The sequence below is a fragment of the Callorhinchus milii genome, unplaced genomic scaffold, assembly GCF_018977255.1.
Source record: "Callorhinchus milii isolate IMCB2004 unplaced genomic scaffold, IMCB_Cmil_1.0 Scaffold9, whole genome shotgun sequence".
NCBI classification, from domain to species: Eukaryota; Metazoa; Chordata; class Chondrichthyes; order Chimaeriformes; family Callorhinchidae; genus Callorhinchus; species Callorhinchus milii.
In genome coordinates, this window is record NW_024704750.1 from 19790853 (window position 1) to 19810450 (window position 19598).

Consider the following 19598-nt stretch of genomic DNA (forward strand, 5'->3'; position numbering starts at 1 on the left):
GTCTATTTGCCATTATTTACCTAAAAATATTTTATATTAAATACAAGTTAATTTGTTTATTTCAGATCCTAACTTTTTGAATTGAGTCACTGATTTACACCCTGCTTGCCTTATGATTCAAGGATGCCTGCTATTTTAAAGAAAAGTATTTACCTTGTTACCTTGTTTTTTACCCCCTCTTCATTCAAATCCCCCACCCTCACACCACTATTGCTATAGAAGAACCCCACTATAACTCACCGCTTTGGGTTCTAAACAGGATATTATAACAGGTCAGAAATGCAAAATGGCCATCGGCATCACTTTCTGCCCACACAAAGGCTGATTTTCTACACTAACAAATGACCAATTTCTAGATAGTCAGGTGACTGCTGTGTTCACTTTTGAGCACGAGGGCTATCTGTAAGTCAAAATCATCAGGACATCCACCTCAGCTTGATAATGATTCAAGCTGGCATTGGTGGAACAGAAGGGATATCCTGAGCGTAGGATAGCAGGGGATAGGGTGGTGCATCCATGGAGACATTTGAAAGCGAGGATCAGGATCTTAAAAGTTGATCCACTGGGGGGAATAAAGAGCCAATGGAGGATGGAGGTGATGGGTTTGTGGAGCCTGATATGGCAGAAGATACAAGCTGTGGAGTTCTGTATGGTCTGGAGTTCATGGAGGGTGAAGCTGGAGAGCCTGGAGAACAGAGTTTCAGATCCAAACTTAACTTTTTTTTTTTGATTGACACCTCCTGGACCCACCACTAATTGGTCCCCTTCCCAAAAAGGGAACTGGAATGAGAGGCACTCAGCCAGAGGAGAAGCGCTGCAGGACACTACCCCACATGAAGGGCTTCATATAAGCAAGTCCTTGTTTTTGCTAAGCGGGAAGAGAAGAACTTTGGTTACCGGACTGCGGGTAAATCGGACAAAACTCACTGCCCCGTTGCATCTGGCTAAAGTGGATTCCACCGCATCAAATGCAGGTTTTGCTGATGAATGCAATCAGTAAATACAATTTCACAATAATGTAGCAATTTGAGCTGCCAATCAACAATGTCAATTGAGGTTTTCTTTCACTTCTGAGGATGAGCTTGCACCATTCATTCCCAACTTGCTTGAGATCTACAAACTGTGAGGTACATTTCTTTTAAACATGTTCTACACTAACTGCGGCACCATAAAGTCTTCTGGTTTTACTCTTGTTGCCAATCTGCCCATTGATTCCCCAATCGCACCATTAGATAGTATTACAGGTGAATTTTGGAACTGAAGCCCATTTGCCTCTTCGAGCCCACTCCGCCACACAGAGTTTCTGTGGCATTCCATGAACTCTAATCCCATTTCTCTGCCTTCTTGTCCCACCTTTCAATATGATTCCTTCCCGAATCTCTATCCATCTATCACTAAACTATTCTAGGGAGTGGATTCCAAAATTCCACAAAGGGACTTTGAACTCATGGTCGAGGGAGGCTGACACTCCAGTGGAGTGCTGGGGGTGTGCTGCATAGTTGGAGTGCAGCTTCATTAAAATGGGGCCCGTCTGCCTGTTCAGGTGGACATTAAAGATTCCATGACATTCCCTCAAAAAGGGATTTTCTCCAGGTGTCGTGGCCAACAATCCCCTGGATAAAATTGGTTATTCATAAAGGTTTGTGGGACATTGCTGTACTCATATTTTGGTTGCTTCAATGGCCTACAAATGCACAGTCACTACATTTCCTGTCAAGTGAAGACTTCAAAGCAGCGTAATAGGCACTATATCACATACAAGGAGTATTATTATTGTTACCAACTGTGCAGAACCCAAACCCAAGAGTGACTTGAAAGCACGCTCCACGAATGTAACATTTACGGAAGATCCTAAAAGTCTTAGAAATGGCCACCTCTAAGATCACTCAAGCATTTTAAAGAGACTCAGTACGATGACACAATGAATCACAAAAATGTTCAAGATGAAAAATGGAAGATAAGATCCCATAGAGAAAGGGAGAAATCCATTTTGAAACCTTTTTGGAAAAAATCAGCATTTCGCTATGAAAATATAAACAAACACAAAGACCTGCAAAAAATGAAGACAACTGAATGATCAGGAAAAGTAGTAGTCAGGAGCTGCAATGGACACTGCCTTTGCCTACTGGGCCATCATGGAAATTATTGTCAAAAACTGTGTTTAAGTCAAATAAAGTCTCTGAAATAAATATATTTTCACCAAGCTATGTCTGGACATCACTTTAAACCATTGCTTTAAAGTTGTTGTATTGAAGGCCCCACCAACGGTGTTCAGGCCTTCAGCCTCTCTGACCCCACTCTTTGGAACTCCATCCCACATTCCCTTTGTCTCGCTCCCTCCCTTGCCTCCTTCAAGGAGGGTCTCACGACCCTCTTTGATCATGACCTTCAGCCATCCTCCTGCACTCCCTGCCTTCCACTCTCCCTGATCCCAACCTCCTGCTCGGGTCGAAATCCGTGACTGTCCAGTGCCTTGGGACGTCCTCTCAATGTGAAAGGCGCTATATAATGTAATTTTGTATTGCAGTTGAAATGTTCTGGACATGTGGGTGACATGTGATTTCCACAAACAGACATCCAGGTGGGGTTGCAAGGTGTGCTGGAGGAAAGTGTGACATGATACATGTGCCATGTGCTATTCAAAACTGTGTTTCAGTCAAATAAAGTGTCTGAAATAAATATATCTTCACCAAGCTATGTTTGGACATCACTTTAAAGCATTGCTTCTGCATCTGTGGTTGTAGTCTTGTGACTGTTTCCATTGAGATCACCGGGAGGAAGTGGTCACCCTAATTATAGAGGTTAATGCTGTGACCCTGGCTAACACTAACATCAGCAGTCCATACACAGGGGGCTTAGCTCAGCTGTGGAAATCACACGTCAGCCACACAGCCGGAACATTTCAAATACAACAACAATAGTTCCCATGATGGCCCTGTAGGTAAGCAGTGTGCTGTGTAGCAATAAGCCATAGAGACTGACAGTTCTTTGAATGGGAAGTTATGCGGTTTTAGCTGGTTAAACTCCAGCAGGTCCTTGTCTACTGCCAGCATAATACTCTCTAGAATTAGGTAAGCAAAATGTGTTCCTCCAGGAAAAGAAAGCAACTTCCATTCCAGACACAGTTTCCATGTGTATATTCATGTATACACATGTGGAACTCTCAGTCTGGTTTGCAACCCATTCCTGATTTTGGAATGGGTTCCCGCATGTGTCAGCTACCTAGCTCACCAAAAGAACAACCGATATTGGTATCTTCAGGTCCCTACATCCCTACCCAAAATAGCTGGTAAGAGAGTCCATTCTAGAGTGTAACTCATTCGCATAAATTCCTGGCAATCTTAAAATACACGGAGGGTAGTTAATAAGATTCATCTGAGAAGGACCCAAACAAACTGCTCTCTGCCAATTTCCAGCTGAGAACCTCTTTTTGCCCAACCAACTTCAACAATATTGGAAATACATTCAGCCACCCTCAGAGCAAGAGGTACCCAGTTAGTTGCAAGAATACCTTTCCTGAAAATCCTGAAACTTAAGCCTTTTTATCACTTTTCTGTCCACACCTGATCTTATACACGTAAGAATGAACTGAAGTTTATAAATGCTGAGAGACTTGGAAGGAACTGGAAACCCAACAGAACCTTCCCTTGTTTCAGGAACATACACATTCCTTCTTTCCTGTCTCTGCTGAGGTACAGATTCACACCCTTTCGGGATTCTTCATGTGTGCATCACAGTTGAACCTGATACTCACAGACAGTGGGGATTGATCACTGAAAACTCAGCAGGAGCACAAACACTGGCTGTTCTGCTAATCCTGGTTTAGAGCTGCTAAGAGCTTCTATAGTGTTCTACTGCCACCCAGCTGAGCTTAGCTAACTCAGCAGAAACTGTCCTCGTCATTACTGTTCAGCTTCACACACTACATCACTGGGAGAGCAACGAGCACACTTTCATAACAAAGTATTCTATAGATTAATGGTATTGCAATAGTATTCAGATACTAGAAACCAAATACAATAATGTCTCAGAACCTCCTGTGAAACAGTGGTTCATACACACGCAGATCTGCACAGCAAGGTTTAGAGCATGTGGTTCATCTGTAAACCAGGAAGCGACAGACTTTTTTTTAATAAAATATAGTCGAGAATTCTGTCTTTTGATGTAGTTATTGATGATTGAGGTTTTCAAAGACTCTTCCCTCTCCTGTCACAGTAAAAAATTGTTACAGAAAAAGTGAATTAGATACTTTGCTATGTTCTGTGTAGAATAAGGAATATTATGTGTTTTAACGACCGCACCTATGGTCACACCCCCTTCCAACCCCACGATAAGCTACTCCCAGTTATTGTACTATGCTGGTGTACAACAAGGCCTAACGCTCTCTTCCTATTCAGGTGCACCTGGGATTGGGAGCTGGCAGGCACTCAAACCCTTGAATCCTGTGCTACACTCTGGGTTTCCCTGGAACACAGTATTCTATGCTTCTTTTCCAGTATAAGCTTCAAGCAGCAAATCTAAAAATCAATGAACCTACATCATTAAGAGGCTGCTAATGGCAGTAAGTATATTTACAAGGATTCTCAGACCACACTCTCTTACGTCAGACCTGCTCTTGCAATAAAGTTGGTGATTTGGCTTTTGAAACATGCCCTGGGCTTTACCGAGTCTGGTCATGTCTGTAAAAAGCAACATGAGTTCCTTACTGTCACTTCTTAGCCTATGAACGACTTATTTAAAGTAATCGGAACAAAGCTGTTACAATTTACAATCATCCTCCAAAGGGACTATAAAACTGTGCCTTGTTTTTTTAATGGTGTGTTTGTTTTCCTGGGTTGGCACAATACAAGCAAGGTAAAAGCAAGAGACGTCCTCCTGACGTGAAAGGCGCTTTATAAATGGAATCTTGTTGTTGTTGTTGTTGTAAAACACTGGGCTTAATCCCACCCTCCCAAAAAGGAAAGCTCCACAGGATCAATCAATAACTAATGGAAGATACAAGAAGTGTGGCTAATGTAGCCTGGACTTGAGCTCCCACTCCAATGCAGTGCTGAGATGCGCTGTATTGTTGGAGATTAAACAAATTGCTGTCTGCCTATTCATGTGGAACTTAAAGATCTCATGGTACTGTTCAAAAAGAGAAGAAAGTTTCTCCCAGCGTCCGGCCTAACAACACCTCACATAAAATTGGTCATTCACTTAATTTCTGGGCGCAAATTGACTGCCGGGTTCGCCGATAAAATACACAGTCACTACACTTCACAGCAAGTGATGTGAAATGCTTTGAGACATCTCGACAAAGTGATAAAGCTCTATGTCATATGTAAGGATTATTATTATAAAGTGCTTCACTGTCTTTCAGATAAAATATTAAACCAAGGACCTGTATGCTTGTTCCTCAGGTGATTGTTAAAGATCCCATTGCACCATTCAAAATGAGAAAGAATTCTTTCTTTGTATCCTTGCCAATAATTCCCCAGATTAAATGATGATTCGCCTCATGACTGCTGTGGAACTTTGTTGTATGTAGAAATGGATGCTGTGTTCAAAGCAGTCAAAAAGAGTCAATACATTTGACATGCTAAATCAGACAGGTTGCAGGTTTGAATCTTGGTTAGCAATAAAACTGACTGTGAGGAGACATTTCTGGCAAAGTAAGTGTGTGTCTACGATTCTCACCAGTCTGTCTGGCTCCTCAATGCGACTTGGAGGTCTTGAAATGTCATCAACTATGATGGGTCAAGCTAGACAAGTACCATGTCTGTGGTTTACATAAGATTTTACTGAATGTCGCACTGGAGTTGATAACATTTACAAAAATAACTTTCTCGTTTCCCCTCAAAAACAGGGCTCTTCAATTCTCGCATCTCAGAGGAGGCCTTATAGATAGAATCCTCTAGACAAAGTTGTTATTCACTTCGTGGCTGTTAGTGGGACCTCGGTGTACACAAAATGGCTGCCACATTTGCTTACAGACGGAATCGGTGCATTTTACTGTAATTATTGTGAAGTATTTTGAAACAATGTGATGTGATGAGATGTTATAAAAAAGAAAAAATTCCCTCAAGTTTTTTTATCACAGTCTCACACACAGACAACACAAACAACACGCACACACAATACACATGCTAACAGTTCAGAGAAAGCAAGGCTGCTAGAGCAGATGTTAATTCCCTATTCAGGCATAAAGTGCTCTGGCAGAGATTGAGCCCAGTCAAGAAGGAACCTCTGTTCCCAACAGCTCGCTGAGGACAGTGAGACTGGGATCTGTTGGAAAAAATAAAGTATAAAGACTGTCTGGCAGGCAGCCCAGGGCCAGGCCATTAAAGTGTCTGAAAGGATGAGAGCAGCTGCTTTTTCTGGGGCAGTGAGCAGGGCACAGACTGGGAAAGGAGGCTATTGGCTTCTTGCGTTCTCCCTTTCAAGATAACCGGCAGCGGTAAACGTGATGCAGCCGGCACTCGTCCTGGATGGAATCCAGCACAAAACAGTACACCCACGCCTTCTTCCCAAGGACAGTCTAAACACCGCTTGCTGTGTCCTGCCCTCAACCCAGAACATCTCAGGACTCTTTGATCTCATCTGTTTGCAAAAGAGGAAAAGGAAATGTTTTTGCTGTCTGTGAGGTTGTAAATAAATTTCTGTTTCTTTTTTCTTTCCATCTTCTCTACTAAAGGCATCTGAATCCCCCAAATCTCATTGTCTGAACCTTAAAACCACTATCTTGAAATATAAGATTGCACAGAAAATTGTTTAAGTCTTATTTCTGAAGTTGCTTTTCCTCAACACATGCTGCAACAATGGAACATAGGTGCTCTGAGATGCCAACCCGCGTTAAGGGCATTGTATGAATGCAAGTTGTTTTTGTTGCAGAAGGTCACAAATTCAAATCCCATTTTCTGCTGGGTAGCTCAGGGTAATGCCCAAGTGAGATTTAACTGGGATTATTTTGCTCAGATAGGCTGGGGGGTTGAAGCCACTCCTGATCACTATCCTGTTGTAAATGTGTGGGTGCCAGGTGAGGACAGAATTAACCATAGCTGCCCCAATGTCAAAAATGTTTCTATGATTCATGGGCAGCTTCAAGTCCCCCACACTTCTCACCCCACCAGCATCTCTGCCCCCACACTCTGGAACTCTACCCCACAATCCCTCCGCCTCACCCTCTCTCTTGCCTCCTTCGAGTCCCGTCTAAAGACCTTCCTCTTCGACTGTGCCTTCGGCCTCTCTCCCTCCCCCCACTCCCCTGCCCTCCACCCCTCCTGACCCCAACTCTCAGCTCAGGTCCAAAATCCCTGACTGTCCAGCATCCTGGAACGTCTTTCCGACGTGAAGGGCGCTATACAAGTGAATTTGTTGTTGTTGTTAAAGGCTCACTTATGAATAATGACACTTGGGTGTTATTATTGTAGTTTGGAGGAATGGAGGTTGTCCCTTGATCATGGGAACATTCCCCAGCATAAATCAACACCTTCAGGAAAGGAGGAAACATTGATAATAGCATTTCAATAACTCTTACATTTGATACAACACCTTTCACGTTGGGAGGACACTTCAAAGTGCTTCACAGGATTTACTAATAAAGTGTTGTGATTGTGTATTAGTAGCCGAATGAGGCAGCTAATTTGCACACAGCAATGTCACACAAACAGTCATAAAGTGAATGATCAGTTTTAGTTGGAGGATTGTTGGTCAGAAGCCCAGGAGAAACACCCTTCTTTTTTTGAATAATGGCATGGAATCTTTAATGTCCACATAAACAGGCAGCACTTTCCACATTGCAGCACACCCCCAGCCACTGCACTGGAGTATATGAATTCAAAGTTCCGATGTGGGGTTTGAGCCCATAACAATTTGACTCAGAGGCGAGAGTGCTACCAACTGAGCCAGACTGACATTAAACAAACAGGAAATGCTGAAATCTTTCTTATGCAGCACAGAGACAATAAAAACTTCCCTCCTACAAGAATAAATGGTGTGCATTTCCAGATTATAAAACTATTAATAGAATTCAGTATAAAGTCAGACTTTGCCCCTTGTTGTAGGAATAAGAGGCTATTTAGTTGAGCCTTTCCTGACAGTTTATTGGATTCTGGCAAATTTTTTAATATCACTTCCACACCTTTTCTCTGTACCCTAATACTTACTTCCCAACCATCTATCTCCCTTTTAAACATTCCAATTGATTCTGGAGCAGTACATTCCACACTGTCACCACTGTATATTTCTCCAGGAAGGTATTAATTTTAAAAGGCATGAATGTTGGAAGCCATGAGTCTGGAATGCACCGAACTGCTAAATGTCAGGGTGCTGCTCCATGTAACACTACTGGAGCTTTGCATAAGTGGGGAAAAAGTGCATTTCATAGAACCCAATAGGGCTGTAAACCCTGCAGAAGGGATTAGGGGTAACTCAATCTGAGGCTGTTCGGCGCTGAGAGAACTATTAACAGATGCTGCAGGAACACACAGTGAGTAACTAAGCCTGCAAGAAGGAGCAGACTACAGCCAACAAAAATGATTGCTGGGCAGTCCTTGCATCAGGAGACAGTGACATGAGGCAATGCATGTGTGAGTAAACCTCCCACTATTTGCCCACAAAATACAATTCACTTTATAGTATACAATACAATATCACATTTGTAAAGCGCCTGTCACATCGGGAGTACAACCCAAGGCACTGAACAGTCAGGGATTAGGACCCAAGCCATGGGGGGGTGCTTGGGATCAGGGAGGGTGGAGGGCGGCGGGAGTAGGAGGGTGGGGGTAGGAGGGTGGCCGAAGGCATGGTCGAAGAGGAGAGTCTTGAGGTTGCCTTGAAGGAGGCAAGGGAGGGAGCGAGGCGAAGAGAATGTGGGATGGAGTTCCTGAGGGTGGGAGCAGTGAGGCTGAAGGCCCGACTGCCGTTGATGGGCTGGGCCAGGCGGGAGACATGGAGCACACCGGAGCGTGCTGAGCGGAGGGAGTAGACAGGTTGCTAAGGGGTTAGCAGGTCGGAGAGTTAAGAGGGGGCAAGGCCATGGAGGGCCTTGAAGGTGAGGCGAGAATTTTTAACTCGATCCTCTGTGAGTGATGGGGAACCAATGGAGCCGGGCCAGGGTGGAGTGAAGGGGTCACGGAACCTGGTGTGGGAGGACCAGAACTGCAGAGTTCTGGATGATCTGTAGCTTGTGGAGGGAAGAGATGGCAAGGCCTACCAATAGGGATAGTCGAGCCTGGATGTAATGAAGACTTCGGTGGCCTGAGGGATGAGGCAATGACGGAGTCGGGCAATGTTGCAGTAGTAGGGGAAGGCAGAGCGGATCATGGCACTGATGTGGGGGAGAAAGGACAGTTGAGGGTCAAACAAGACTGGCTTGGTGAGGTGGAGTGTGCATCCTTAGATGCTGATGCTCCCAGTGCCTATATTCTGTGAAGGTCTTTCAGATGACTCAAAGACGCGATAAGGCGCTATATCAAATGTAAGGATTATTTTAATATTATTCCACCTTTCACTGCTCGACAGCACCAGAAAAGATATTGCAACGGAGTTTTATAGTATCTTATTACAATAAAATGTCTTAAAGTTAATAATGAAGGGGCCTTGGCTAAACAGTACCTTTTAACTCATAAGTGCAATTCCAAGTATTTCACTAATATTCTCACATTCTGTTTGCTGTGTGCAGGTTTTAGGATTCATAATGGAAAACTTTACATTATAAGTTGGTCATCAGTGTCGATGATTAGGATCCTATTTGAAAAACACAATTCCTATGACCATGAAAGAAGCCCAATGCTTGGATGGGTGATAATGAAAGCAGCAACTTGTAGAACGGAGCAGTCATTACCTGCAGTCATCGGTGCTACCCCCGCTCCAGTGTTCAGTTGTGAAAGGCCAGTGTAGTCCTGGCTCAATCGTGTGGTGATCTGGTTTGTCAGAATTATCTGCAGAGAAAGAAAAGAAGCAGATAGAGCAGGTGTCCCTGGAACAACACCACCAACAATAAATTGTATTTATACAGTATAGTGTCTTTCATTTTGGGAGGACATCCCTGGGCAATAATGTGACAATGGAACCCCACACTCTGTTGCACCATTAACGGCAGTGTCAGTAATAACACCTGCCCACAAATCCAGTAATGAGCCTGTGCCCGTTATATCACACCAGTAATGACACGTTGCTCATTGTAAGACTCCAACAACAGAATTACATTTGTATAGCGCATTTCACGTCGGGAGGACATCCCAAGGTGCTGAAACACACCAAATAATGCTCTATCACACCAGCAATGGGACCTTGCTCATTGTATCACACCAGTAATGCCCACTGTATCACGTCAGTACCTTGCCTGTGTGCATCCAGCACTCGATCCACCCAATGTCTTTGTTGATTATTTAGGTGCATGATCTGATCTGTGTCGATTGCAAGCTCAAGACATTGCTGCTATGTGACTTCATGGTTTGCACTTAGAAGAGGACAAACAAAACAAAATGGAGAGACACTGCACAGAGCCTGGATCCAAGAAGAGAAACATTAGCCAGTTTAGTGACCAACACTAATCTAACAACAGTGTATGACCCTGGACTACCCAATCCTCCTGGTTAAAATTGAGGGCTGGATTCCCCAGTGTCAGTACAAGCCCAGCTGCACACATGGCCCCCATCCCAAATTCTTTCAATACTAGAACACTAAGAGGGTAGACAGGAAAAAAGTTAAACCCCTAAGAGATTTATGCCATAAATCAAGAAATATTCAATCAAGAAATTGTATTTAGTTGGTTGACCATAAAGGTTGGTCACCACTGATCTCGGCTAAAGCCAAAGAGAGGATCTTTTACGACAGGAGGTCTTCCCGGACACATAGAAAACACACACCCCACTACACACAGTACCTACCACATAATCACACCTTCACAACACACGTACATCCCTGGGTTAGGACTACAATTGGCTTCAGCATCCCTGGGTTAAGGAGAGGTAAAAATCAGTCATGGTTCCTGTTTCTAATCATTGTCTACATATCCCCACATAAAAGGCTTTTATATGGATATCAGGTGAAAAGAACTCCAGGGTTGAATCATCTGCCACTGTCTTGGCTCATGCATGAAGAATGTTTGAGATATCAGAACAAAATACCACTGATACTTTCCATCATTTAGCTCATAGCTATATGTGAGGTCTTGCTGCTGCAAATGGCTGCTGTGTTTGCCTACAAATACACAATCACTTCACAGCAACAGTTGCCGATGAAGTGTTTTGACTAAAATTGGCATTAGGTTAAGGAAAGGACAATCAGGCAGATCACTATTAAATCCCCCCATCTTGCTGGAATTTGCATGTACTTGTGCCTATTGGATAAACACAGAATCAGACGAGTTCCACGTGAAAAGAACGGTTGAAGTAGCTGAGAACGGCCAGCACCCATGTACAGTGAGGTAGAGTTTCGAGAAAGGAAAAAATAGGATGGAAGAAAACAGAGCAAACTAATTTTTAATACAAGTTAGAAAATTTACCAAAATACTGCTGTCAAAATTATGTTGCAAACATAAAATGTGGGGGAGAGGAAACAGTCTTTTTTTTGCAGCTGTCAACTGTCAAATGTTCATAATCAAACCCGACCGTTTTGCAAAACACCACTTAATTGCGTTTGTTTCCAGAATCTTCTGTGTGTTAATTTATTCCGGGACCTTCTTTGTATACTGTCTCCTACACTTGTAGCTGAACATTAGAAATGTTCAACAAATTATCTGAACATTAGAATATTTTGAAACTGTTGATGGAAAAAGCTAAAGTGGGTTTGGTATCGTGGAAAGGGTTTAGAAATTGAATTATTTTCTTTATTCCCGCTCTCTGGAACTCCATCCTGGAGTGCCTTCAGCTCACTCCCTTCCCTCATTTAAGGTCCGTCTCAAGACGTACCTGTTTGACCGTGGATTTTCCTCTCCCACCCTCTTCGGCATCCAGTTCGGATGCCCAGCCAGCAGTGTCAAGCACTTTCAGACATTCTCCCAACATTAAAGGTGCTGCTGTATCAATATAAATTGTATTGAATTGTTTTCATGTGACTGGGAGAAACTCTTTATGAAAATTGTTGTGGTTTGAATCTGTGACACCTGGCCTGTGTGTACTGCTGCAGTGCCTTTACCCACTAGGCAGTTGTTGGCACATTCATCATCTGCTTCTATGTTCCATTTATTTCTAAAAAGAAAAGCATTGTTGAACAAAGAGCCTTTGAACCCATATGACCCACAACTCCAGACCTGGGAACAGTGACTGACCTGAAGTCACTGCACAGCTTGCTGCATGAGAGGATCTAATCTCCCCTTCACAGATATTCTTTGATCCTGTCCGAAATCCCCCTTTTACATTTCCCAACAAGCAGTGACCCAAAGCTCAACATGAATGAAAACTTCATTGTAATGTGCTGTTGTAAAGCCCATTTCTGCTGCAAAAGGTGCAATTTCAATCTAGCCCGAAACTGACTGGGAAAGCCACCGCAGATCAGGCCTTGAAACCAATTTGTAATGTTTGGTTGTGGACCGTCTCTTGTTCCTCTCATTACATGCTGCTAACACTACACCATTGTGCACAGCCATGTGATGCACAGTATAGCTCTTTGAAGCTGCGCTCCCTATGACTGTGCCGTCATTCCTCGAGGGGTTTGACTGATAGGAAACGCGCTCTGAAAATTCCAACCTCTCCCCCACCTCACCTCGCCCGAACCCTTTCCAGTAAAACAAAGCGTCAATCTGACTCAGTCAGCAGTGCTCTCTCCTCTGGTTTAGAAGGCTATGAGTTCAAATCTCATACCAGGATTTGAGCAGGCCAGGCTTCAGAGCAATACTGCATTGTGCTGAATTGCTGGCATTCATAGGATGAGACTTTAAACTGAGGTCCTATCTACTGTTAGTGCTGGTAGTTAAAGAGCCCTTGGCACTATTTAGAAGAAACAGAAGATTGTCCTATCGGCCTGGGTCAATATCATGTTAGCCTGGCTCAGGTGGTAGCACAAAATCTCTCGACTCAATGGGTTGTGGATTCAAAGCATGTCAGGACTTGGAACTCATATAGTCCAGGCTGACTCTCCAATGCAGTACTGAGGACATGCGACATTATTGGAGGTGCTGTACTTCGCATGAGATGTTAAACTGAGGTTCCGTCCTGAGCATCTACATCTTTCTTCAGTTTGGCTCAGTTGGTAACATTCTCACCTGTGCTTGAGAGTGTAAACCAAAATACAATGGCCTGTTCAGGTGAATTTAATGATTTCATAACATTATTTGAAAAGAGAAGAGAGTATGGTATTCTAATCTATTCTAATCAACAATGCTCCAGACAAATTAGACAGACGGCTGTTTGTGGTTTTGCTGCCTACACAAAATGGCACAAAACCATCATTGCACTCAACAGTTATTATCGTGAAACTCGCTTTTAAATGTTTCAGCGTCACTGGGAGCTATAAAAGTTAAGTTTATTCTTTCTTCCATGTCATCAATGCACCTTCCCCTGGAATGTTTATTGGAACCTTGTTCCAGCAGCATTGCCAGAGTGCACAGCAACTGGAAAACAGCTGGCTCAAATAGAGTTAAGAAGAGAGCCAGTTTTCAGCAGGATGCAGTCTTACTTACTTGAATCAAACCTGTTTATGTTGACATCCCATTTAGATTCATAAAAAAGTGAAGTCCCGGTCCCTTCTCAGCACATTAATATTAAACACATACTGTCTGTCGTTGACATAACCTCCAGCACACTTATGTTGATAAATTGTCTGGGCCCCTAACAGTATTAAATACATTGTTTTACCGTCCGTCCGTTTGTTTATTTGTTTAGTTATGTCAACAGTAACCAGTAACAGTAACCCTAAAATGACTATTTTTGTAAATAAAATAATGAAAATACATGTAAATTAGATGTATGGCTTTTTAAAAGAAACAAAGAAAATACATGTGAATAACGTGTAATAGAAGCTACAGAGTATGTATTGTTCGCTTGTGGCCACCTATTTCGATAAATTGCCTATGTCAACAAAATTAGAATGGTCCCCGACATGTTGACCTGAGTGGGTAGGATTGTAGAAGGATACATACTAGTTCTCTTAATTAACAATAACTGCACCCCAGCTGATGTAGCCACGTTGCAGGAAAATGTACCAGTCCATCCAGGAAGTGCAGTAATTACAGGATCTCTGGTAGTCACAGTTCAGTTCTGAAGATACTTTACCATCAAACTTACAGTGCAGTCAGTTTCTCATGTGCCACTCTAAACATAGTAGAAAGCTGGTTATCTGTAGTAATTGGGACTGGCCCCATTGTCAATAAGGAAATAATACTTCCACATAAATTGCAAGTTGGCTGCCTTATTACCATAAAATCTCTTCAGGAGGTATACTGTCACTTTTGTCCAATCCTTTTCTATCTGCCTTCCTCCTTTCTCTCTCGCTCTCTCGAACTTGCTATCTATCATTTTGTCTCATCCTCTCTCTGAACTTCTCTCTTAATTTCTCGTGTCTTTTACTCTCTCTCTCTTACTCTCTCCCTGTCTCTAACTTTATACTGTATCTGTAACAAATTGCTAAATAAACACCTTCTCATTGCTGGTTCACAGTTACACTGCACAGCTAAATCGTGAGCTCAGTAACCTTGTACTTGTAATTGAAAAATCCTCTTATAAAAATAATAATAATCCTTGTATTTGATATAGCGCCTTATCATGTCTTCCAGACATCTCAAAACGCTTCACAGAATATACTGTAAAGTGAATTGACTATATTTTGTGGGCAAAACATGACCCCACTATCTTATCGCTTGCTGCTCCTCTTCCCACAATACATGATTTTTTTAGCATTAGTCCCAGACATTCCCGATAATTTAAGAGCAGATGCTGCAGATAAGATGAAAAGTTTTGCTGACAGCGATGACCTAGTTAGGAAAAGCCTGGTAGTTACAACACTACAATTGCAGCCGAGACTTTCAAAATGGTTAACAGACTCAGAACACTATGGCAATGACCCCTGCTTTCTGAGAGACACAGCAGAGATGACAGGATCCATCTGCAATATCAACTGGGTGGCTGTCGTGAGCATAGCCTGTACCAGTTACACCCCAAAGCTAAGTTTCAATTCATATTGCAACATCCAGTATTCCATTTAGTTGTTTTTGTTGATGTTGTTGCACATGTCTCTATGTCTCTCGAGACACTAACAAGAATTACATTTTGACCCAATTGCGAGCTATTTTGGTGGTGTGATATACACAGATTACAAAACCTACGATCAAGATGAATTAGTGAGCCAAAGCCAGCAGCAGAGCAGCCTTCACCATTCCTGCAGAACAGGACTCAGTACTGTGCAGCTGAATAAACATAGAACTATTAGACTGAACCCCAAGTGGCAGAGGTAAAGAGCTCGCTTCAAGACAAAGAATGTTCATTTTTCCTCCCTGTGGGGAACTTAATTGCTGCCTTGCAGAAATCAGGATCAACAGAGCCAAGCATAATGATTTCCTTGCACAAACATAGCTCTCACTATCAGGAGCCAATACTAAGAAAAGTAGCTGCTTCCTTGACAAACAACAAATGGAATTTTCTTGCCTAGTCCTATTTTCTTCCCTGGTATTGCACCCTGGCTTGCCCCTCTGAGTCTCCCTCTCCTCTGCTAACACTTCCTTGCAAATGGTTTCTCAGGATTTGAAAATATTGCAGGTACCACGGGGGGTGGTGGGTCAGGGCCGGGGTGGGGGGCGAGCAGTGAGTCAGGGCTGGTGGGTCAGGGCTGAGGGACTGTGGGTCAGGACCGAGGGGCGGTGGGGGCAGTCGGTCGGGGACTTCTCTTACGTGTCTCAGGGTTCGGAAAAGAATAGACTTCCAAAAAGCGAAGAACAAGGTCATTGGCCCTATTAAACCTGCTCATTCTAGACACAATCTACCCATTCACATGCATCATCTCACAGAGTTAATCCACTGGGGCAAGTTTTCACATATGCACCTTGGACCAAATGGCCTGTTGCTCTGCTGTAATATCCCATGATCCCTGAAGGTATTTAAGCTAAGATACAGAACATTGGAGAGCTTTCCTATAAAATATATGTATTTGAAACCATCACACAACAACAACAACAACAAGATTCCATTTATAAAGCGCCTTTCACGTCGGGAGGACGTCCCAAGGCGCTGAAACCCACACCCACTTCTAGCCACTTTACTCTCCTTCAGTCAGCTTGTATTGAATGAGTTAATGAGCACAGTACTGGTTGCTTAGCCACGCATACGCGAGCTACTAATTCAGATGTGTGGGTGTGCCCATTGCCCTAGCATTGCGCACACACTTGCAATGGTTTGATGGTTGTATTATGACTCAAAAACAGTCAGACATCTAAGCGAATACATTATATACTTAAATACATCATTGATTAATTGAGAGGTAAATGGATGAAATACAGTATTCACGAGTGTGTGTGAGTATGTCTGTGGGTGGCGTGAGAGAGAGGAAGGAAGAGCGAGAAAGAGGGAGAGGGCGGGAGGAGGAGGAGTAGAAGGATAAGGATAATTGCATGCACTTAGGGAGAAGAGAGAGAAGGTAAGAAAAAGTAAGGGAGGGTGCATCAAGAGAAAGATGAGGAAAGGGAGAGAAATAAATCTAGCGTTAAATTAAGTTTCATAACTGCTGCAAATCTAATGAAGGACTGGATACTTGGCTTTCATTGAAAATCAAAGTTCATTTCCCCGGTCGAGCTTAATAACATGGGAAATCACCCCATTATTTGGAACTGTCCAAATAATCGCAGTCAATGTATGTTGCATCTCCCAAAGCTGAAATCAGTTTGCTGGAACACAGCAGAAAGTTGACTTTTGGCAAAATGCAATCCTCCTCAAGCCAAGACGACACACGGAAGAGAGCAAGCACTGGCTGGAACACCACCTCAATAGCAATTGAAAACTGTCAGAAAAACAAAAAAAACTCTATCCCAGAGAGGACGAAGCTCAGAAATGAAGAGTTCAGGACCTTATATTATATAGAAGGTGAACAGGAGACCAACATCTTCAGAACAAGCGGGAATAAAAACATAAAAGACATGATTTTTTTTCTTTCAAGACAAAGTGGTAAATTCTTTTCACAAAATGATCCTAGTGACTGCTCTGAGAAAGAAGCAGTTGGTACAAGTCATTGCCAGCATCAGCTGCTACTCTTGAGCTTGATTGTTTTTAATTAGCTCCAGACTATTGCATCCACCTCTATCTATCCCCAATACAGACAAAGACCTCATCCCTATTAAACATCCCTGTTGCGGAAGTATTAAAGGGTATGGAGAAAGGCAAGAACATAGGCATAAAAGATCTGTTATGATACAATAAACTGACAAAATAAGCTTGACAGCTGAAGGATGGTATATATTTTGAGTTTAACGATTGTTTGAAATGTTATTGCAAATAACCCGACTGCCAAAATGCAAATCTCCCTGGCATGAACCAGCACCAATATCAATGGTTTTTTTTGGTCAGCCGAAATTCTGACACATGCAGAAACCCATCACCATGCTTAAGAGTATCCAAAGCAAACTGGGAAATCCATGAATCCCACCTACACATGGAAATGCCAGAAATAGATTGCTGGAATGGAAGTGTACCTTTTCCCCAGAGGCACACATCCTGCTTACCTAATTCCAGAAAGTATTAGGCACAGGTGGCCAGGTTTGGGGACCCCAGAGTGTGCGTTGGGGTATCTGCTGGAGTCTAACAAGTAACAACCACATAGCTTCCCATTGAATATGGCTGACTAGCAAGCTTTCCCGCTGCTTGTCCAATTAGGGCCACTCTACCCGTTACGGCTTTGGCTTGCAGGGTTAACAGGAGCTGAGTGGGATGATTCCATGTCCCAGTGACTGGTCTGCCCTTCTAAGTCCTGCTGATGAGCCAGGCGGACTAGGCTGTGATCAGCAGTGTCCTGGAATACTGCATATCTAAGTGGCACAGGAACCGGACTAGTGAGACCCACACAGAGGGCTAGCTTGATTCCGGCATTCCGTTGCCAAGCAAGTCACCTTGGAACCAGTTCAGCTCCAAGGAGACTCCATTTACCTCTCCCCCAAGGAGAATAGACAAGAATATCAATGTCATTAAACATGAGCCTGATAACTGTCTAGTGGGGGCAAAAGTGCAAAGAAAAAGAGAAACACTATCCACTGTTAAAGTAAACAAGTGTTAAAAAGCTCTGACATCAATGACACTATGTGCACACCACAGTCTTAAACAAGCAACAGTATCTGCGAGAGCTATAAGAACATCAGAAAAGTCAGGGACGAGATTATTATTATTATATAAATGCAAGGATTATTATAACAATCTTATCATGTCGTTGAGACATCTCAAAACACTTCACAGGATATAAAGTGGATTGGCTGTGTATTTGGTGGGTGAAACGCAACATGCAACCAGTTGCGGAAAGCTGTCCCACAAACAGCTATGTGACCAATTTTATTTTATTATTGTCTATTAATCATGAGATATCATGCAGTTGCCTCACAATCAAGTCAAACGTGAGCTCAGCTCATAGGGTGGGGATGAATTCCATACATTCATATGAAGCAAAACTGTCACTCAAACTTCGCAGAACTGTACAGAATTCAGAGTAGGAGGAGGCACTGAGGCCATCGTGTCTGAGCTTCCTCATCCCATTTTCCTCCTCTTTGCCTCATACCCTTTTATATCTTTATCCTCCAGCAATGAAAGCCACATTATAAGTATATCTGGTGCTCATGCAGCAGGGTAAGAATTGCTCACAATGCAATGATTCACAATTGTTGTTTAATCAACAGGGTAACTGTTCAGGATACTGTTCCTCTGATGGTCATTTGGGACTCCATTTACTCCATTTCCAACTTATTTTTGATTTCAACACATTGATAAGTCAAGTGGACAAACTGAGATTCAAACCCAGGCAGGATATCCATTCTCCCTACATTAACATCTGATCAACAGTGCAGGTGAAATACCTCTCAGACTGAACCTTTCGCCCTCCAGTAATGCTAATCAACACCAACAACCACATTCCCGTTTCTCATTTCAGCACCTCAGTGGCGTGACTGCAATCTGTTCAAATCTTTCCATAGCGCATGCTTTTAAACTAGATAGCAGACAAGCAGCCAAAGCTAATGTAAGCCAGGTCTCCAGGTTCCTTCTGTGCAGGTTGATGTGGCTGACAGCTGCTGTGGGGGGAAGACAATAAAGACTTGTCTTTTCAGTGCGTCAGGTTACCACTAATAAGGCTCTCTTCAGCCCCCAAAAATGCTGACAGTGAGAAAGGCAAAGAACAGCTTAACAGTCTTGTTTGACCTTCACAGTCATTAGTATATTCATTTCCCCTCCCAAAAAACTCCCAAGGGAAATAGGATCTACAAGGAATGTAGTAATGTAGCTGTGAGGGTAAACTTCACCGCTGCACAGCCCAGTTCAAGTCGCATAGAGAGAGAGAGAGCCCTGTCCAAAGCACATCTCCAGAGATCCATGTACTTGTCAGGTTCTGATCTCTCCCGGTGAGCTGGTACTGTATAACATACAGATTATTCCTTTCTATTCTTCCATGACGGGGAGAATTTCTGTTTTCTTTCCTCCTTTCTCTTTCTCCCT

General features: G+C 43.0%; 1 protein-coding gene across 1 annotated transcript in view; it reads right to left on the minus strand.

The window, feature by feature from the left end:
* The window catches only part of rad51b (RAD51 paralog B), a 128864-nt gene that overhangs the window by 48673 nt on the left and 60593 nt on the right, over positions 1-19598 (minus strand). Inside the window, 1 exon segment of the mRNA XM_007907066.2 lies at positions 9827-9923. Coding sequence (XP_007905257.2) covers positions 9827-9923 — 97 coding nt within the window.